Source organism: Suncus etruscus, chromosome 3 (assembly GCF_024139225.1).
Source record: "Suncus etruscus isolate mSunEtr1 chromosome 3, mSunEtr1.pri.cur, whole genome shotgun sequence".
NCBI lineage: Eukaryota > Metazoa > Chordata > Mammalia > Eulipotyphla > Soricidae > Suncus > Suncus etruscus.
Genome location: NC_064850.1, coordinates 149,360,028 through 149,383,562, shown reverse-complemented (window position 1 = coordinate 149,383,562; position 23,535 = coordinate 149,360,028). Strand labels below are relative to the sequence as shown.

General features: G+C 37.4%; 1 protein-coding gene across 1 annotated transcript; it reads right to left on the bottom strand.

Annotated features, from left to right (window-relative positions):
* Positions 1-244: 244 nt before the first annotated feature.
* On the bottom strand, positions 245-23,254 carry DIRAS2 (DIRAS family GTPase 2). The gene is given in 10 exon segments (XM_049769584.1): positions 245-1,188; positions 1,190-1,326; positions 1,329-1,433; positions 1,436-1,529; positions 1,531-1,599; positions 1,601-1,624; positions 1,626-1,652; positions 1,654-1,705; positions 1,707-1,789; positions 23,146-23,254. Coding segments are annotated over 9 exon segments (594 nt in total). The 5' UTR covers positions 1,757-1,789; positions 23,146-23,254; the 3' UTR covers positions 245-1,152.
* Positions 23,255-23,535: the final 281 nt, after the last annotated feature.

The window sequence follows — 23,535 nt, the reverse complement described above, 5'->3', positions numbered from 1 at the left end:
TTTATAATGGAACATGCAGATAATCTACTATTAGTTAAGCACATTTTTCAGGTATTATATCTCTGTTCTAGACCAAGTGTCAAAAACACAGTGAAGGATTTCTGTTTCAAAGTATCTTCATAAGGTGCGTAGTATGGCATATGCACATCTTGTGTTGTTTAGAAAATGGTGTGCTTGTGTTACTTTGATGCCTTTGCTGGCTGTTCCCAAGCTGGATACAGACCAAGTTATTTAAGAGAAGAGAAACTTCTTTGGAGGGATTGAGGGGGACTAAAAATAGCTACGTTAATTGCTTTTCTTTAAAATCTGAGGGCTGGAAGAAGTTGTATACCATCATGGGTCCAGGAAAAAAACTTCACATTTGAAAACCCCCTGAAGTATCACATACAGAGAGAAGTCTTGTGGTGTTTGGATATGTCACAGTAGCTTCACTCAACATTGGAAGCACTTCTGATGGAGCAGGTGTGCTCCAAGCAAACTCAGTATTGAACTGTTGACAAAAATACTTGAAAAGGCTAATACAACAGTTAGCTAGTGAGGTCCTAGAAAGGCCAGTAACATCCCTTACATTGACAGGGCTCAGGGATCAGCTAAGGATAGAGGGATAGGCAGTGAACATCTTCTGGGGGAGGCCATGTGAGTTTGTTTTTAAATACAGTTCAAGAACCACCAAAGAGTATAAATTTGGCCTATTTTCCTCCCCTTTTCCTGGGCCTTTCCTTACAATGTCCTTGGCTTCTGAGCAGAGACAAACCCTGGTCTTCAGCATGATGTCCAGCTTCAGGTTCACATGCTCTCTTGTGCATGCAGGACAATGTTTCACCTCTCTAAAAACACATGTTCTGTGGGGTACCAGATCTGCTGCCTCTGAATACAAAGTACTTTCAGAAATGGTTGGTGCCTCTCTTCCCGGGGAGGCTGAGCCTTGTCGCCACTGTCTTGTCTGGCAGATTCCCTGATTCTGGAGGGGTATGCTTATTGGTGGTGTATGGCATGCCCTCTCCAAGGACAATGGGGCATGTCTCAATTGAAATGCAACATTGAACATGTGGGCATCTGACATGCTACCCTGATGGCTGTGGGTTTCACATGGGGAGCCAGGGAAGACAGGGGTGGGGTGGGACACACTGCTCTCTCCATGGAGAAGAACCTTCACATGACAACACATTTGCCCTTGAGCTTTTCTTTTCCTCTTCTGCTGCTTAGCTCTCTTGCCATCAATCTGGAGACTAACGGTCCTGCGCTTCTCCAGGTTGAGCAGCTCCTGGAAGAGCTCCTTCACATTGTGTTGAGCATGGCGAGCGGTCTTCCATAAAGCGCACTTCACTTGCTGGCCAGGGCTTCTGCCTCACTGCTCTCCACCTCACGACTGGGGCTCTCATCACACTTGTTCCCCACCAGCATGATGGGGATGCTCTCCACATCTCCTTTGATTCACAGATCTGTTCATAGATAGGCTTCAGCTCCCTCCAGGGACTGTCGGCCTGAGTGATGGAGTACACCAGGTGAAGGCATGTCCCATTGGAGATAGGACAGCCGCTGCATGGCAGGGAACTGGTGGCTGCCCGTGGTGTCTGTGATCTGCAGTGTGCAAATGCTCCTTGTCACAGCTGATCACCTGCCTGGTACGTGTCTTCCACTGTAGGGATGTACGCTTTCCCGGAAAGTGCCTTTCACAAACCTTAAGACCAGGGAGCTCTTTCGACGCCCCCTGCCCAAACACAGCCACTCGGTAATCATTGCTCTGTTCAGGCATGATGCTGGAGGGTTCCAACTAATACCCAAGGATCTAGAAACAGAAACAGAAATGGGAGAGAATTAATGAGAACAAATCATTGCTCTTGAAAAAGATTATTTATTCATTTTTTGACAGCTTTTAAAGAAAGAAAAAAGTAATCAGTTTGTTTTAGTCTCCCAACGTATTAATGATTGAATTTTTGTACAAAAGAAAACATTGGCCCACAGACTCTTCCCTGGTAAAATGGTTCAGGCCTGAAAATTCTGGACTTTCTTGTAACAGGAGCTGGTAGATTCCCCTTTTTGCCTGAAGACTCAGCAGCCACAGTCCATATGTGACATCTCCAAAAGAAATGACCCAGCCTCACACAAATAAACCTTATTTAACTGTCAAGCTACCCAATTTGTTTCAGATCTATAGAACCTGGATCATGTGGCTGCAGACAGCCATTCAATACTTTAAAATTTCATAGTAGTGCCATCCCCCTAAGATTACAGCATATCTGATGAGGAAGATGCACATAAGACCACAAACCTTAGTGAGTCTAAACAGCAGAACACCAGGCTTACCTAGCACCAACCACTGCCCTATAAACTCAAAATTACTTTAGTAACACATTGAAAGATGAAAAATTATTAGAAATCAACCCTATTGATCTAAGTTTTGAATATTCCATTTTCCTTTGTGTTGTAACAAAGAATATAAAATAAATTTTCTTGTGCCTGCAAGGAGGCAGGCTAGATTAGTAGGTTGTAAACTGGGACACTGGTGACAGGATTGGTGTTTGAACACTTAATGTCTGAAACAACTATATTATGAACAACTTGGAAAATCATGGTGTTACAATAAAAATATTGTTTAAAAAACTGACTTGATTTTAGACAGGTGAGATATGCAGACATTCTCAATTTTATCCCTGGCACGACATATGGTTCTCTGAGCACAAAGCCTGGAATGAATCCAGAGCATCACACCATTGGGTGTGTTCCCAAACCAAAATAATAATAATTTAGTATTGCAGCCAACTGCCTTCCAATCTTTTGCCACCTGAACTCAGCAGAAGTGTCTGTGGAAGCCATATGATTGGAGAAACATCTGTGGAAGCCATGTGATCAGAGGTGAGCTGTAACCACCCAAGAAGGGTGGTCCTGATCACAGCCAAAAGCTTTCCAAGCCACTGCAGCGTGAACCCGCCCAGAAGCATCCGTTGAAACCATGTGATCAGAGGTGAACTGGACTGCCCAAGGAGGGTGAAGCCTGATTGCAGCACCTTCCAAGTCACTGCCAACCCAGAAGCATCTGCAGAGGCCACTTAATCAGAAGTGAGCTGAAACCACCTGAGAAGAATGGAGCCTGACACAGCCCACTGCCTTCCAAGCTGATGGCCTAAACTTGCCCAGAAGTATCTACAGCAGCCAGGTGATCAAAGTACAACATGCAAAAACATTATATTACAGACACAATAATGGGAAAACAATGCAGGGAAACACCATGTATAGAGAATGAAGATGGCAACTTTGATAACCTGAAAAGTGTCAACCACCTATTTAGCCATTTATAAGGAGATTAGAGAAGAAATATGAAGGATCCTTATAGAAATCAAAGAAAGCATAGATAGAGCTGAATGGACCACAAATAAGAATTAAGAGGATATGAAAATAAAAATTCCATACAACAAAAGAGAATGGAAAAGAGCCTTAAAACAAATGATCAGGTAATGAAAAAAATCCTCAAATAATGGGAAAAGATAAAAATAGAAGTTTTTGATAAACTCAAAAGAAACAACATAAGAATCATTGGAGTCCCAGAGACCCGGACATCATTACAGAGAAACTCCCAGAGCTAAAGTCTGCATTCAACCAAATCCTGCATGCCTGAAGAGTACCAGCTAAAAGAGTTCTAAAAAATAGCATCCCAAGACACATCCTACTTACAATGATGAATCCCACAGATAGGAATAGAATACTGAAAACAGCAAGATCAAACAGGGAAATTACATTCAAAGGAACATTCTTAAGACTTACAAGCATACCTGTCACAAGAAACCCTCAAGGCCAGAAGACAGTGGTAGGATATAGTGACAAACTCAATAAAATGAATTTTTTTCACCTAGAATGCTGCACCCAGCCAGACTCACATTCAGATTTGAGGAAAGTATTCAGGGATTCATGGATAAAGAACAGCTCAGAAACATTACAGACTGAAAACCAGCCTTAAAAGACAAACTAAAATTTCTACTTTAAGACAAGACAGACAAAAAGCACACCAAACTTTATTCAGAAATAAAGAAGACACTAAATCCCATGACAATTATCTTTATCAACATCAATGGACTAAATGCACAGTTAAGAGAAAAAGAGTCACAAAATGGATCAAAAAACTTAATCCAAGTTTCTGCTGCCTACAAGAAATATATTTAAATAATCAGAACAAATATGGACTCAAAATTAAAGTTTGGAGGACAATCATTGAAAGAAACAACTCCCTTAAAAAAGCTGGAGTGGTCATATTAATATCAGATGACACAACTTTAGATATAAAAGAGTTATAAGGGACAAATATGGACATTTCATAACAATCAAGGGATATGTACAACAAAAAGAAATCACAGCCCTAAATATATATGCACCCAATGAGGGACAGCAAAATATTCAATACAGTTGTTGACAAATCTGAAAGAAGATATCAATATCAATATAATAATAGTGGGAGGCCTTAATACTGGCTGGCCATCCCTGTCAAGCAGGCTGAAAACAATAAGAATATACTAACACTGAAAAGAGAAATGAAAGAAATTAGACTAGTCTATATACACACATACACACACACATATATATACATATATATGACACTCCACCCATAGAAAACTATATACACATCTTCTACAATGCAAATGGGTCATTTTCCAGGATAGACCACATGCTGGCCCATAAAAATGTCTTCATAAAATCAAGAAGATAGAAATTATACAGACTACCTTCTCAGATAATAATGCACTAAAATTAAATGTAAACTACAAAGGGACACAGGAGAAAAACTTTAACACCTGCAAATTAAACAGCCCACTACTGAAAAACCAGTGGGTCCAAAATAAAATCAAAGAAGCAAAATATTCCTGGAAACAAATGCAAATAAAAACACAAATTATCAGAATATGTGGACACAGCAAAAGCGGTACAAAGAGGAAAATTTATAGCTTTGCAAGCACAGATAAAGAAATAAGAAGGGTCCTACATAAATAGCTTAATTACACAGTTTATAAAATTAGAAAATGATAAACAATAAAAAAAATAAGTAGGCAAAAGGAAATAACAAAACTTAGAGCAGAAATCAATAAAATGAAAATCCAAAAAGAATCCGAAAGATCAAGGAAATCAAAAGTTGGTTCTTTGAAAAAATAAAGAAGGTTGATAAACCAGTATCAAAACTCACAAAGAAAGGGAAATAGAGAAACCTAATAAACATTAGAAATGAAAAGTGGGGGGAGATAACTACAGCTACTACTAAGATTCAAAGCCTAATCAGAGAATACTTTGAGAATATTATACCACGAAACATAAGAACCTGGAAGAAATGGATAAATTCTTGGACTCTTGTAATCTTTCACAATTGAATCAGGATAATCTAGCATATCTAAACAGATAAAAATTATCAACAAAATAGGAATGGAAGAAAATTTTCTCAATATAGTCAAGACCAACTACCACAAGTTAATAGCAAATATTATTCTCAATGGAAATAAACTAAATGTCTTTCCTCTAAAATCGGGTATAACACAAGGCTGCCTCCTCCCACCATTTCTATTCAACATAGTACTGTAGTACTTGCCATAGCAAAAAGGCAAGAAAAAGATATTACGGTCATCTAGACTTGAAAAGAAGTCAATCTCTCACTGTTTGCAGAGGACATGATACTACATTTATAAAAATAAAACCTAAAGAAACTAACAAAATTCTTCTATAAACAATAGATTTGTATAGCAAAGTGGCAGACTACAAAATCAACACTCAACTATCAATGGTCTTTTTTTTTTTTTTTGTCTTTGGGCCACACCCAGAAGCCCTCAGGGGTTACATCTAGCTCTCTGCACAGAAATCACTTCTGGCAGGCTTGAAGAACCATATGGGATGCTGGCATTTGAACCACCTTTGGTCCTGGGTCGGCCACTTGCAGAGGCAAATGCCCTACCACTGTGCTATCTCTCCAACCCCTCAATGGTCTTCTTATACACAAATAATTATAGAAAAAAATGGACGTTAAAAAAATACACACATTCACAATAGAAATTCAAATACTCTGGAATCAACTTATATAGAGAGGTGAAGGACCTTTACAAAGAAAACAACAAAACACTGCTTCAAAAAATAAAAGAGGACACAAGGAAATGGAGACACATACCCTGTTCATGGATTGGGAGGTTTAACATCAATTAGATGGCAATACTCCCCAAAGCATTGATTTAATGCATTTCTTCTAAGAATACCCTTGATATTCTTCAAAGAAGTGGATCAAATGCTCCTAATTTTCATTTGAAACAATAAATACCCATGAATAGCTAAAGCAACCCTAAGGAAAAAGAAGATAGGAGACATCACCTTCCCCAACTAAATTGTACTACAAAGCAATAGTCATTAAAACAGAATGGTATTAGAATAAAGACAGATCCTCAGATACTGGAATTGAATTGGTTATTCAGAAAATGAATCCCAGACTAGAAGTCAATCTTTGATGAAGGGGCAAGAAACACAAAAATGGAGCAAGGAATGCCTTTTCAATAAGTGGTGCTGGAACAAATGGTCAGCCACATGCACAAAGCAAATTTGGATATCCATCTAACACCATGCACAAAAATTAAAAACATTCTGAAATAAACTTGAGTGAGATGGGATCAATGGGTAAAAGAACAAGGACAAGGGAAAGGAAAATGGACCATTGGTATATTGTGAGGTTATATTAAAGGAATTTGTGAGAGTATATGTACACCTTGGATTAATATCCCACAATGCAAGTCTAAAAAAAAGCAGTTGCTCTGAGATCTCAGATATACATATGGTAGGTTGATCTTCAAGAAGATAACAAAAAGTCAAGGATGACATGAAAAACTCTGATTATGCCTACCCAAATCCATTTCAACTTCCCAATATCTGAGCTTGAAAACTTTATCATAAATGAAAAATTATTTTCCAGCAGCACAGACTTTCCAGAAATAACTACTGTTATTTGAGAAAAAAAATTCAGTTGTCCTTTTCTGTTGTTCAGAAAGTATTAATATATTCATTGTTTAATAGTTAGTCTTGACACCTTAGGGATTTTGGACCATACCTGTGTATAAAATGAGCACAACTGCCTGCTTCCATTGCTTAATTTTCATTAGCTACACTATTTTTATAAATGTGGACCAGAATTTCCACTTCCCAAATATAAAATGTATAATCTGTTCCAACATTTAAAGTGATTTCTGTGCTATGTATGCAAGAGTCTTCTAAGTCCTATCAAACATCATTAAAATGATTTTGTAAAGTTTACTCACCACAGCAGGAAATAGCAGGAGGTATCCATTTAAAGGAAATTACTTTCACTAAACTTTGCTCATTGAAGCCAAATTCATGCAAAAAAATTTGGTCTGATATTTTTTTCTAGATTAGTTGCTGGCCTGAGTAACAGTTGTCATAGATAGATGATAGGTAGGTAGGTAGATAGATAGATAGATAGATAGATAGATAGATAGATAGATAGATAGATAGATAGATAGATAGATAGATAGATAGATAGATAGATAGATAGATGGATGGATGGATGGATGGATGGATGGATGGATGGATGGATGGATGGATGATGGATGGATGGATGGATGGATAGATGAATAGATAGATGGATGGATGGATGAATAGATAGATAGATAGATAGATAGATAGATAGATAGATAGATAGATAGATAGATAGATAGATAGATAGATAGATAGATAGAGAGAGAGATAGATGATAGATAGATAGATAGATAGATAGATAGATAGATAGATAGATAGATAGATAGATAGATAGATGGATGGATGGATGGATGGATGGATGGATGGATGGATGGATGGATGGATGGATGGATGAATAGATAGATGGATGGATGGATGAATAGATAGATAGATGATAGATAGATAGATAGATAGATAGATAGATAGATAGATGGATAGATGGATGGATGGATGGATGGATGGATGGACGGATGGATGGATGGATAGATAGATGATAGATAGATAGATAGATAGATAGATAGATAGATAGATAGATAGATAGATAGATAGATGGATAGAGATATACATATATGTATATATAGCTTTATATTTCAATTAGTTGAACTTCGTGGATCTACATTGTGCTTTGTATAAACAATACTGATAAAATATTTTAGATAGATTAACATTTCTGAATCACTGCCTTTTGTTCTGGTTGAAAGAATTCTGCAGTTAAAACTCATATTCTTTTTTTCTTTAGATTCTAACAATTATTTAATTTTTAACTTTACATTAACAATTGCTGCCACAAAAATGATTATTCTCTTTCCTTTATAGGAAAATTGGTTTACTTTCTTTCTTCTTTGGAAATGTTATGATTTTGGGGCGGGGGGATTGGGCTATACCCAGCAATGCTCAAGACTCTGATTCTATGCTGAGGGCATTACTTCTAGAGATGTGGGGGATGGGAACATTTGTGGTACAAGAGATGGAACCAGGATTTGCTGCATTGGTAGGCAAGTACTTTAACCCCTGCACTATCTCTTCTGCCCCTGAATATTATTCTGAAGTTTATGACACTTTACCAGACTATACCTAGAACTGTTTTTTAATCGAAGAATTTTGAGGAAGGAGATGGAGAGGGAGCTAAAAAACCTATTCTATGCTCAGAGATCTCTCCTGGCAATGCTTATATATCATTTGCAGAGCCAGAGATCAAACCCCTTCCTGACTATTCAGGATTCCCTAGAATCTATTCCTGGGTACTCTTAATAACATTGCATAATTCTGAATTTTCCTTTTTCCTATAGACATTTTCATCTCTTGCCAAAGAGGATCCTATGATGAATTTCACCAAGAATGCTGAGATCTGTTACTACTATCTTCCTTGCTTCTTTGAGATGTTTGCTTATTGCAGTCCTACGTCTTTCTTTGCTTGTTGATTTCACCAATTGCTTGCTAGTGGCTGACTGTTGCCTGTAGATAAAAGCTTCACTCTGGGGCCAAGAGAAGATTCTGACAGGTAAAAAAAAAATTGGAAATATGTGAAACCCTTTTATTCTCCTTTCTTGATCAGGTTTGGACTAAACTATCTCTACAATCACATTCTAATTACTTTATACAGAAGCAGGCAGATCATAGAGGGAAAAGACTGGGTTAAATTGAGGATCCATTTCAAAATGTTACATAAACATACAAACACATCCTAAAATAAAGAGGTCAGAGGGGGTTTGTGAAGGCTAGATGAGGATTCTCCTAGCCATCTGAGAGAAAATAAATTTTGACTCCCTGAGTCACCAAAGTTACCCAAAAATTCTTTGAGGAAAAACAGAGTGGTGTGCATAAGATAAAGCCCAATCTTGCATAAAATCATAACTATTTGCTTTCTTACCTGAATTAAGACTGCTTCAAAAAAGAGTGCAAACCAGAGAAAAATTATAGATAAAGAGAACTCAGCCTATTAAAATGAACATTTGGAAAAACCCGATAATTAGCGGATATAAACTAGTTCAAATATCCACTGATAGTCTAAACACAAATTCACTGGCATTGACTGGCATTTGGGCTTGTTATCATTGCTTTTTTTACTTTGTTTTTGTTATGGGGCCACACCTGGAAGTGTTCAGGGGTTACTCCAGGCTCTGCACTCAGGAACTACGCTAGGCAGGCTCAGGGAACCATCTGAGATGCCAAGGTTAGAAAAGCACATGGAGACCATATACAAGGCAAACACCTTACCCACAGTGTTATCGCTCCAGATCCTGTCTCTGCTTAAATTTTGACTTTTTATAAACAGGTTTGTCTAATTTTAACATTTAAACTTTATTAACTTTAAATAATCTCCCTACTTTTCATTAGTGCTGTAGGGTTCAATATAAGACTGCAACTAAAGCAAGGTTAGTCATTTAAATAAAAAGGACTATTACTTATATTACAACATTAAAGAATATATATCTTTAAAAAATTAAGAAACAATTTCCCAGGGATCATACATTCTCAAGAGGAGTATTTTTTATACAATTTAAGACTCTCAATTTACTTATCTATTCATTTGGGTCATATCCAACAGTGCTCAGGGCATAATTCTGACCTGATCACTCTTAAAGGTGACCCTATATGATGCTAATAATCAGGTCAGCCACATAAAAGGCAAGCAAGTGCTTTACCTGCTATGCTATCTATGGTGCCTCAAGTTTCCACTAAAGAGTAATTTCATGGACCTTCTTAACTATACCTTAAAATACAAGATTTTGTAATCCAGTTATAATTGCTAAATTAAAAAAAAAGAGTTAAACATTTAAAGAAGAATAATTTTATTTCTGGATCTTGTTTTATAATATTATAGTGACATTTACTCTTTCAATATAAGGAAGAGATGATGAAGGAGGATTCACATTTGCTCCAGGTAATGGATCCCTATCTCATACAGGGAATGGAAAGGCATCTGCTGCTAGACTCATAGTAATATGTGTAAGAATAAAGTTGAGGAAATTATATATTTCTAGGAATGGAAGAAGTACAATAAATTATATTCTGATAATTTCATTACTGAGAGATAAAAATAAACCACTGATGCAAGCCTATAAATAAATTCATAATTTGTCTGAAATATTCTACTCAAGCTAAATAAAATGGGGAGAAATCCCTAGGAACCAAACAAAATGTACTGGTACTTAGCTATACTTTTCAAACTACCAAGCATCTGTTCTGTTTTATGTCTTCTTTTCCCTATTGGGAAAGGGAAAAAAAAAAGAAAAATTATGTGACTAAGAAATGAGGTTTAGTAGTAGTAAATGATCAGGTACGACATTTAATCCTAAAGATCTACTGGATTGTAACTCTGCAGGAAATAAACAACAAAGGAAATAAAACAACAAAAAATGTGATAAATGAAACCTAAAAACTCAACTCAGGAGAAAGAAGTGAAGGCCAACTGTGTGCACTTAATAAGTAGCAGATATCTACAGCCAGGGTATCCCCTTCACTATTTGCATACTAAAACACTGAAGGATGCATAGCTTTTTGGTAACCTGGTTTTAAATTTTAGCCAAATCAAAGTCAACAAAATTAGCAAGTGGCTAATTAGATGCCATAAAATAGTCACGAACTATTCAGTTAGTCAGTTTCAAAATAGTAGCTAAAAATCTACTGTCAAATACAAAGACTTGTGTCTATGTTTTCTTGGAAGAATATCATTTCAGTTCTTACAGTTTGGTAGTTTAGGCATTTGTTGTTTTATTTTCTGTATGTGGTGCAAGAAGGGGTTTAGTTTCTCTCAACTATATATCATAGGGACATACAGTTGCCAAAAGACCATTAAAGAGATTGTTCTCCTTTTAAAAGTCTTGCTCTCCTTCTCAAAATTCAATTACCTGCAAATGTGAACATTTATAGCAAGACTCACAATTATATTACTTTGTTCTATATGTATATGCTTACGCGATTACCATAATGTTTTGTCTACCATAGTTTTCTAATACACTTTGAAATCAGCAATAGTAAGTTATCCAGATTTGCTTTTTCAAAATTGTTTTAATTTGAAATTTCATATAAATAAATAAATCAAACTTCACCCAAAGTGAAGAAAATTGTACAAGAAAGAATAAATAAAATAAAAAATTTTAAAAGAACCTACATAAGGGTAAAAAAAGAGAAATTATGTAAAGATATAATATTTAAAATTTATAAAGAGCTCATGAAACTAAAAAATAACAATAAAACTAATAAATAAAACGTGGACAAAGACTTTGAACATACATTTGTGCAAGGAAGATATACAAATGATCAAAAATAACATGAAAAGTTTCTCAAAATCATTAAGCAGGGTAATGGAGGTCAGAGCCATTATGAAATATTACATCAGAATCACTATGACTGTCATTATTTGTTAAAAACACAATTTAAAATAAAACTAAACAAAAAGTCAGAAATTGCCCTTATTCCTATTGTTGATAGGAATCCATAACAGTGCAGTCATTGGACAAAATTAAGTAACAAGGGACTGTCGAGGTGGCGCTAGAGGTAAGGTGTCTGCCTTGCTAGCGCTAGCCAAGGAAGGACCGCGGTTCGATCCCCTGGTGTCCCATATGGTCCCCCCAAGCCAGGGGCAATTTCTGAGTGCTTAGGTTGGAGTAACCCTGAGCATCAAACGGGTGTTATCCGAAAAACCAAAAAAAAAAAAATTAAGTAAAAAATAAACAAATGAGCCTGCAATCCACTTATCCACTTCTAGGGATAGAGGTCAAAATCACTGAAACAGATAAATAATTCTGTTATATTTTCTGAAACATGCTAACTGAAGTAAGCTCAGCACAAAAGGACCAATGTTCTATTATTTAACATATAAGAAGTACCTACCACAGTCAAGTTCTTTTAGACAAAGAACAAAATGATGGGCACCAATGGCTAAGGAGGAGAAAAGAGAGTCAAAAATGAAAGAATAAATAGTTCCTGTTCTGCAAGATTTAATCTGCAAGATTTAAAAAAAAAAAAAAAAGATGGTACCAGGGGCAAAGCAGTTCATGAGTATTGAGTAGAAATAAAAAAATGATCAGTCTTAAATATCCAACTCAAAGCTATTGACAATAGAATCAAGAGAACCAAACCACAACAAGCTGTACACAAAAGGGACCCGTTACACTAGAAGTTCAGAGGGTTAAGGGTGGAGGTATGGGATGCATTATGGGAACAGTAGAAGAGGGAGGTCATCACTGGTGGTGGGAATTGCCCTTATTCACTCTCACTATGTACTTTAAATATAACTGTGAAAGACTTGCAATTCGCATTGGTCTTGATTAAAATAAAAAAAATTATACTGACAAAATAAATCTTCTTAATTCCCCTCACTCTTACTAACAATTACATTTGTAAGATTTATTTAGTTGGCATAGATTTTAAAATGTATTAACACAGAATTTTTTATACTATCGATTTTGAAATGTATATACTTGTAAAAAATAAAGATATATAGTCTGAAGAAAATAGTTCTGAAACTAGTCCTCTGAAATATAGTAAAGTTCAGGCCCTCGCTTAGCAAGCAGCTAACTCTAGTTCAATCCCTGACACTTTCTCCCAAGCACTGCCAGAAGTAGCACTTAAGCACAGAAGTAGGAGTAGCGCCTGAATTACTGAAAAACAAATCCAAACAAAAGGGTTCTTAAGATGGACAGAAACGGGTCACATAGCACAAGGTGAATATATTTAATGCCACCAGATTTGACACAAGAAAATGGTGAAAACAGCAAATGTTATCTTACTCATATTTCACCATGATACAAACTAATTTGAAGTGAAACAATTTTAGCTATACATGAATGAAAGATTACACTCAGGCCTTAAGGACAATTAGCAGCAGTGACAACACAGACAGACCTTTGTCACCCACATGACACAGTTCAGACAATAAAGATAAAATTCTTCCTGTCAAAGACAAAGAAATCTTAATTCCTGAGTAGAAAACCAACTAAATGTTCTCCTTCTTTCTCACTACTACTATAATCCAGCAGGATCAAACATAATTGAGGCATTTAAAACTATGCCTAGGTCCAGAGATTGCTCAGTGCACTACATTGCATGGGGGAGACCTGTATTCAGTCCCCAGGAACAAAAAGGGTCCCCTGAGCACTACCAGAAGAGATGTCTGGGGTATTACCCAGAGCAGTTACTGAAACTCCACTGGTTGGGGACCCAAAACAAACAAATACAAATGTTGAAAAAAATCATAAAACTCTGTCAATTCAGGCTCTAGTAACTTAAGAATGGGTTCTAGCTCTGGTACCAGACAGCACAAGATCACTGTACTCCCCAGAGATCATCACCATAAAGTACCCAACAAGGAACAAATATGCTGGTTCTGCACAGTTGATGCCTCTAGGTAGAGAGGAAATATGATGAACATGACACAAACTAGATTTTGAACACATAGTCAAAAATAATATTTATATTATGAGTACTTATATAAGTACCCCAAATTAACTCAAGTTGACATGATATAAAGACGTCTTATATATTGGGAAACATAAACTACAGTTGATTCCTAAAAAAAAACACAAGTTTGAACTCAGCAGGTCTGCTTATATATGCCTTTTATTATAAACAGACAATATATAAATGTCAGTATTAAAAAATACAGAATAGTGGTCTGTAGCATCAAACAATTGGTAGGGAGCTTGCCTTGCAAGCTCAGGCCCACTCAAGTTCAGCCATGGAACTCCATATTGTCCTCTGAGCCCATCAAAACTGATCCCTGAGCACAGAGCCAGAAAGAAGCCAGAAGTTCAATCAGGTATGGCCCAAACTTTAAATTACTACAACTATTTTTTCTCTGGTAATTTTAATAACTTTTTCCTGTAACTTACTTTATTGTGAATACAGATATAACATAAAATATATTAATAAACTGTTATAAGCTTCTAGTTAAGAGCAGGTTATACATAAAAATTTGAGTGGTATCAAAATTATGTAGATTTTTTCACTATAAGAAGGTTGAAACCCCTGATCCCTGTGTTATTCATGGTTTAACTATATACCATATTTTGCATACTGTTTGATTTAACTTCATCTGTTTTTACTATTTTACTGTTTATTTACTGTTTTTCACTCCCTGTTTTTTACTTATGCATAATAAAATATAAAATGGTAAACTGAAATGTAAGTTTGCAAATTAGAATTATTCCCTCCCTCAAATTCCTGTAAGTAGGGGCTGGTGCAGAGGCACAAGGGATAAGGCATCTGCCTTGCCTACACTAGACTAGGATGGATCACAGTTCGATCCTCCAGCGTCCCATATGGTCCCCCCAAACCAGCAGCGATCTGAGTGCATAGCTAGGAGTAACCCCTGAGCATCACCAGCTCAGGGGTTTGTGACCCCCAAACAAAAAACAAACAAACAAACAAAAAATCCTGTAAGAATAAAATTATACAGAAGTGTGAAAAAACAATAATAGAAGTTTCATTGAGAAGAGGTCTGATTTAGTCAAACAAAAGTACACGTTTCAAATATTCTTTATTATTTATCTATTATTAACTAGAATAATTTCCTTTCAACAATAAGATTCTTTGTGTTTTTGTTGTTATTATTTTGTTGTGGTGGGAGTCACATCTGACGGTGTACAGAGCATACTCTTAGATCTATACTGTGGTATCACTCCTGAAGGAATTTAGGGGACCATGTGGGATGATGATGCAAATCCAGATCACCCTCATGCAAGGCAAGAGCCCTACCCACTGTACTACCTCTCAGGCTCTCATTAATATTTTATTTTTATTATTTGTATTTTCTTTGGAGGGTGTCGGACACATCTAGTGGCACTCAAGAGTTACTCCTGACTCTGCACTCAGAAATCATTCCTGGCAGCCTCAGAGGACCATATAGGATGCCAGGGATCAGACCTGGGTCGGTCCTGGGTCTAGGCCAGTTGTGTACAAGACAAAGCGCCTTACCACTGTGCTATTGCTCTGGCCCTATTTTATTTTTAATATATAAAAAAGACAGGCATATCTATACATAGGTTATAAGAAACAACTATATAATACTTTTTACCATGGTTCACTAATTTTCATTGTGGCTAGAAAAACATAGTTGTTGGAGAATTAAAAGCAAGTGTGTCCTTTTTTCATTACACAAAAAAGAGCAAATATTCTATATCACTTCCATTTTCTGTGTGGAAGGCTTTTAGCTGTTGTTCTGTGCCAGGCTATTCCCCATAGTTAATGTCCTTCCTCACCCCTATAAGTAAAGATCACATTTTTACATGAGGGAAGGACATAGGATCTATTTAGTATCTACTGTGCTCCAGAAAGGACATTTGGAAAGAAATAGAAAAGATGAGCAAACAATACATTTTTATTAAGTGGTGAATAAGCTAACAAATCCTAGCTTACAAAGCCACGGCACCACTATTCACTGGAGAGTTGTATTTCTTATGTGCCAGATTAAAATCAAAACATTAAAAAATACTCAGATAAAAGAAAGGTGAGGTAACCACAGCTGAATTTAATATACAGAAAAAATGAAGTGCTGTGAGTCCAATCTTACATGATAAGTCACACATATGTACCCCCACAAAAAATGCTTGCCTATATGCACAAAGGAAAATATGAGCATCATGCCATTTTTCTTATAGTGATTTTGAAGATCTTCAAATAATGGGTTCCCATGAGTGCCGGACATTTAAGTAAATAAAACACACCAATGAAATGTCCTTCAATTTCATTTCAAGATTGTGCAGTGGATAACAAATGACACAGAGACCAAAGAAGGCTTTGTAAAAGAATGCCAATTGAATACTATTAGGGAAAGATGCCTGAAGGAGGAAGACAGATTTCCTGAAGGAACAGAGAAGGTTCTAAAATGCTGGGATAGAGGGAGATCAGAAAAGTAGTGACAGGCAAGTGGTGGAATGTCAGAAGGCTGAGAAGTCACTGAAGGTTTTGAGCAAAGAAACTCTGGATCTGAGTCCTGCAGGGTGGGGACTCATGGTCTCCCTGAGAGTACTGGGGACGGGACACAGAGTGGAAGCAGGAGACAATGGATCCTTGACCAAGATGGTGGTACCATGAGAAGAAGGCAGAGCCATTGCCCCTGATAAACCCTCCAAATTCCTTACACTTTCATCCCTCTTGGGCCCTTGTTAATTCCCCTGCCTCCTGCCAAGAGCTCCCCGCCCCGTAGCCCCATCTCCAGGGCATACCTATGACAAGCCTCTTTCCTAATACCCTTATACTCCTCTCTCCTCTCCACAGCTCCAGCATCTCAGTAGACAGCAACCCCACATTTCTTCCTGATGTCTAGGCCAAATCCTTAGTGACCAACATCCCCTTGTTCTCTTCCATATCTCAATCTCACCCAATCCATCATCAAAAGGGGAGGAATATCTTTAAAGCATATCCAAGGAACAAAACATGCTATAATAGGTTAGAATTGCATGATGCAATGACAGGCATATAACATCAGCCCCCCCCCCCCCCGCACATGGCACTTCCGGTAAGGACAGTGTCTGCAATCTTTCAAAGATGAGGAGCACTGGATCAGGGCAAATTTAGTAATGTGCTCACAAATTCAAAAACAGTGGGAATGAATGCAGTTAGCTAATGGGGAAGTGAGCTCAGTCAAGAAACAAAGGAAAACAGTATGGGAAAATATAATGGGTTTAAATGAGATTTGACCAGATAAACAATATGAATTTCTATAGGTCTGGTTTACTGACAAAGATGTGAAAAGAAAAGAACATGTGGTGCACAATTTTATTCAGAAGCAAAGAGCAACTATGAGACAACAGGCTTCCAGTGAAATTATAAAGAAAAATAAATCTGAGACAGTAAGACAGAGAATCTATTAAGATGCTGATCAGCTAACAGGAAAACAGTCCAGGAATCCCTGACCTCTGGCAAGGCTAAGAGGTCCCAGACAAGTTTGATCTTCAAAACATCTTTAGTTTATGTATTAATAGTCATCTTAACAGGAAACTAATTAATTCATCTTCTCTCTGAAGATCTACTTCTAAAGTGAATAATCAAAATGCTCCCCAATTCCCCCCAATTGTACCAGAAACCTCCCATTAATCCAACAACCCCTGAAAGGGCTCTATTACCTAGTTTGAGGAAACAAGAAACATTAATTGCATTGTTGCCTAACTAGTATTTCAACTCAGTTTTAGCAAGCATCTGCATCAATCAAAATAAATAACAACAGTCGAGTTACAAAGATGTGTCACTAGCCTATACTGCCAAGCAACGCCACTAGCCTATCAGTTTCAAAAATACAACAGTGATGCCAGGCAACTAATAACATATGGTTGGTGTGTTTTCTGACCCAATTTCTAGAAATAGTATCTTGCCAAGAGCAGGAATCAGTTGGGCAAAGCAGGTTAATAATAAGACATTTGCCAGGTATTAGTGGTTAGTGATTAATATTAAGGAGCCAGCATAAAAACCAGGTGCCAAGAATATGGTATCTAGTACTAAAGGGAGAGGAATAAACTGATTGCTATGTAGTAAATGACAAAGATAAATGGGTATGCAGAGTTGTAGTGTGTCATGTAGATTTGTTCACTAAATCTAGAACTATATAGGGCATTTTCACAGCTGTATGGGACTCCTTATAGAGATGTCCATCATTTATCAACCAATTCTCACTGATTGGCTTTTTCTTTTAACTACACAGACTAAAACAAAAAAATGCACACCATTTACTTAGTACATCTACAGAATAAACCCGCCAGAGTGAGGGCGGGAGGGAGGGAAGAAAGGAAAGAAGGAGCAGGAAGGAAGGGAAGGAAGGAAGGGAAGAAACTTTCCTTCCCTTCCTTCCTTCCCTTCCTTCCTCCTCTTTCCTTCCTTCCTCCCCTTCCTTCCTGCCCTTTCCTTCCTTCCAGGAAGAAAAGAAATGAAGGAAATGAAGGAAGAAAGGAAGGAAGGAAGCGAAGAAAGAAAGGGAAGGAAGGAAGTGAAGGAAGAAACAAAGGAAGAAAGTGAAGGAAGAAGCAAAGGAAGGGAGGACGGAGGGAAGGAAGGAAGGAAACAGAAGGAAGAAAGGGAAGAAAGAAAGGAAGGAAACAATGGAAGGAAGGAAGAAAGGAAGGAAACAATGGAAGGAAGGAAGAAAGGAAGGAAGGAAAGGAAGGAAGAAAGTGAAGGAAGAAGCAAAGGAAAGAAGGGAAGGAAGAAAGGAGGAAGGGAAGGAAGGAAGGAAGTGAAGGAAGAATCAAAGGAAGGAAGGGAAGGAAGGAGGGAAGTGAAGGAAGAATCAAAGGAAGGAAGGGAAGGAAGGAGGGAGGGAAGGAAGAAAGGAAAGAAGGAAGGGAAGGAAGGAATGGAAGAAAGTGAAGAAAGAAATGAAGGAAGGAAAGGAAGAAGCAAAGGGAAGAAGGGAAGGAAGAAAGGAGGAAGGGAAGAAAGGAAGGAAGTGAAGGAAGAATCAAGGGAAGGAAGGGAGGGAATGAAGGAAAGAAGGAAGGGAAGGAAGGAATGGAAGGAAGTGAAGGAAGAAACGAAGGAAGGAAGGGAAGGAAGAAAGTGAAGGAAGAAACAAAGGAAGAAGCGAAGGAAGGGAAGGAAGGAAGTGAAGGAAGAAGCGAAGGAAGGAAGGGAAGGAAGGAGGGAAGGAGGGAAGGAAGGAAGCAAAGGAACGAAGCAAAGGAAGAGACAAAGGAAGGAAGGGAAGGAAGGAAGTGAAGGAAGAAGCAAAGGAAGGAAGAAAGGAAGTGAAGGAAGAAGGGAAGAAAGGAAAAAAGGAAGGGAAAGAAAGAAGGGAAGGAAGTGAAGGAAGAAATGAAGGAAGAAAGGGAAGGAAGTGAAGGAAGAAGCGAAGGAAGGAAGGGAAGGAAGGAAGGAAGGAGGGAGGGAAGAATGGAAGTGAAGAAAGGAAGCGAAGGAAGAAATGAAGAAAGGAAAGGAGAGAGGAAGGGAAAGAAGGAAAATGAAGGAAGGAAGGAGAATGGCATGAAGGAAGGAAGGAAGAAAGGAAGGAAGGAAGGAAAAACTAATAATAAAGATTTGCTCCAAAATCTGAGATATTTCAGTATCTTGACACTGTTGATATATTTAGAGTAATTTAACACTTAAAAGAAGAGAAGAATATACACAGATGGAAAAAGATTATACAGAATGGCATCTCTAAATCTATCTGGGATAATAAAAAAAATACATAAGGACTTGATGCTCATGATATTCTGGGGATTAGTTCAGCAATTCTACCCTCTTCTTTGCTTTGCAAACACTGGCAAAGACCAGGACAGTTTTACATTTTGCGGTCCTTCCTTTCATTCTGTGGTCAGGAAGCTGATGAAGTATAAAGGGGCATCAAAAGTAGAATCCAGCTATAAGAATTCAGACTTATTCCACAAATCTCAAGGGACATTTCAGAAGAAGAGAGGAAATCAATCAATCTACTAATCTACATGTGCATCTAATTGATCAAAATGGTAGGTAAGAGTTAGGGGTGGGAAAATAAGACCAAATGCATAAAACAAAGGAAAATGACATTGAGCTGGTGTGTGTGTGTGTGTGTGCGCACGCGTGTGCGCATGCGTGTGTTTGTATGCATGTGCACGCAGGTGAGTATCACACGCAGTGATGCTCAGTGGTTACTTCTAGCTCAACACTCAGCAATCTCTCCTGGTAGTGCTTGGGGGACCATATAGTATACAGGGGATAGAACCCAAGCTGGCCACATTCAAGGCCCTGAGCTGAGTTTTAATGTGGCAGAAATCTGAGTGAAAATCCCGGCATGGCTCTGAATATGGAGAAAAGGATGTTTACTCTTAATTGCTTCCTTGGTATCATATGAAGAAAATCTTCTAATTCAAAAGTCACAGAGGCACCAACAAAAAATTATAGTTGTACTTTGAGATCTGATATTCAGAAGTCCCAGCTTCAGAAGTTGGGTGGTGAAAACAGAGGAAAGGGAGAAATAATGGTAAAGAGAAAGTTAGAATGAGTAAAATTAAGAGAGAAGGATAAATAAAGAGAAGGAGAGAGAAAAGAGGAGACAGATTATAGTGAAGAGGTCTAATTAAAAGTTCCTGTGTTCTCTTTTTTCCACAGAGAAATAATCATTCTAGTCATTGATGTTTTAGAAAAACACACATTTTTTTTCCCTACAGAATACTGCTATCATTGTAATTTCCAAGCTAGAGAGCCATTTGAAGGAAGGAAGCAATTCCTACCTTCCAGCAGTCATTGATCATTGATTATGGAGACTATCCAAGGAGGAAAGAAGGAGCGACAGTTTTTTAAGTAAGGTCATGTCTCTTGTTTCATGAAGTCACTATTCGTATCAATCAAATATAAAGAAAGGTTCTTTCTTCACTAAATATTACTGGTGTCAAAATAAAAACAAATACTGAAAATAGGCAAGCCAGCACAAGACACTATTAAAAGCTCTGTGTACCGTATTCCATCACACATCAATTCTAGTCCACTAACTGCTTATTGATTTGACTGGATTTATCCAGTACAAGAATTTAAAGAAAATGGAATGATCTTCAAAAAGTAGAACTCAGTAGCTTTCCCTAAGATGGCATTAGCCAACTATTAAGTATTTAATTATTAACTTTATTAATTAAAATTAATATTATTAAGTGTTATGTTTAAACTAACAGATTTAAGATCGATGAAAAATGGTAAAACCTATCCAGCTATCAGAGCTGTATCCTTGGTCTCTACATCAGACCCCCTAAGCACTGGCTATTTTTTTAGAACAAAGAAAACTCTCAGACCTCTTCTGTCCTACTGATAAAAATATATATAACTAAGTTCAAGACTGTCCAGCAATTGATGACAGGAAAATAAATTTGAAATTTGAAAGCCAAATATTAACTATATTTGATAGTGCTTCATTGCATTTAAATAATGGCACTGAACAGTTTAGCTTTTAGTTTACATGTCAAAATATGCCTCTAACTAGGCTAACAGCCACTGATTGTATCCCAAGGTCCAACTTGACTAAGTTTTATTTGGTTGATTCAAATAAGAAGTTCCACAATGAGAATATAGAGATAGTATAGCTGGCAGGTCTCTTGCCTTGCACTCTGTTAACCTAGGTTTGATCTCTGGCACCTCATGCAGTCCCAAGGAGCCCTACAGGAGTAAGCACTGAGCACTACCAGGTTTCTACCACAAATCCCCAGCCCTCCAAACACACACACACACACACACACACACACACACACACACTGCCATTAAAAATAAACTAGTTCTGTAAGTGGAAGGATAGACAAAAACTAGTAAAATATTTAGCTAGCTTTTCATGTTCAATACACTTTTAAATGTCATTTTGACAATCAGATTAAAGAAAATATCGTAAAATTAATTTGCACCTATTTGTACTGTTACATTGTGACTACTAAGACATTTTATTTGTTTGTTTGTTTGTTTTTTGTTTTTGGGCCACACCCATTTGACACTCAGGGGTTACTCCTGGCTATGCACTCAGAAATCGCCCCTGGCTCGGGGGAACCATATGGGACACCGGGGGATCGAACCGCGGTCCATCCGCTTGCAAGGCAGACACCTAACCTGTAGCCCCACCTTCCCGGCTCCCTACTAAGACATTTTAAATCATGCACATAGTTCACACATTTTATTACTATTGCTATTGAGCAGTACTGGATTACATGAAATCAGCTAATTGCATTAAAAAGAAAAGCCCAAGAACTCTTCAGAGTTTGGTAGAAGGCAAAGCAAAGAAGTAAATGAGATACATTTATTCCCAGTGGTTTAATGAACCCTTTAAGGAAAGAAACTAGTAAGCAGTCATTGTAAAATAAAAACCCCAAATGTCGTTTGAAGTCCATGAAATAATCTTAAATTAATCCTTAAATTACATGCATATAGACATTTAACTTGGAGAAGAGAATGACAGCAATTGTGAAAACTGGATGACTATCACATGCCTTTTTGATGAAGAGCAATTATTTGTTGACAAGGATCAAACTATTATTATTTTAGAAATCAGTTCTGCAGCTAGAGATATCTGTCCATTGTAAGCACCCAGTAAGACACATTGATAGATGTCAGATAGGTAGATGGACACAGAATGGGCAAGACAGATGGCTAGGTAGGTAAACAGGTACATTGAATGTACCTTTGAATGAGACTATGGCACATTTTAAACTTGAAAGAACAGCTGGAAACCTCATCATAGACAGCCAAATGGTCCCTTCATAACAAAGAAATTTTTCGTGCAAATATTTACTGCATTTGTCTTGGGGTAAATGATGTTTTTGTTTAAGTCAACACAAAACACAACAGCAATAGCTACAAATTTAGAAGACTGGATTATCTGGTTTTATTAGCACACGTGATACTTTTTGATAACCTCCATTATTTTCCAGCAGTTTCCATTTGGGAGAGAAAGATGAAAAGTATGTAAGAATCAGGGACAGTATTTACCGTTAAAACAGTACCTAGTAATCCATGCAGAGTCACGTACAGTTTAAAGGATACCCACTACCCAAAATGAATGAAGTTTTCTCTGCTTTTCTCATCATGAAATGAAATTGCTAATGCTGAAAATAGCTGAATTTTCAGCTAGGCAGAAACTGAGAGGGGATTTCTACAACTTGGAAATCAAATGGGGTGCTCTAAAAGTATCTTCTTAAGAATAATTCTATTAGAGCTGGAACAAGAAAAGATGCTAGGGGTTTCTACAATAACCATGCACATATAATTGCTACTTACAAGAATAAAAGAGGAATGAGAGACAGATTCTGTGCCAAAGAGCAGAAAGTAATCACGTATGTCTCTTCCCTCCCTGTCTTTCCTTTAGTTCTTGGGGTTGCTGCTGTCCGGCTCAATGTCCAAATTAAACGTCGTGCATTAAATGGGATGAAACTGTTTCCTTCCAATATTCTATTTCTAGATGATGAACTGTGGTCTTTCTTTTCCTCAACCCACTGGACCTCGATCCTGCGTTTCCAGACATAGAACTGTCAACAATTTACCATTTCAAGCAGCAATCCCCTCCACCAAAAACCCACATTATTCCTCCACACATTTGTTAAAATTTATTCTAATTTTATCCTCCACTTTTCTCTCCCTCCTACTCCACCTCTTCAAACCCAAATGCCA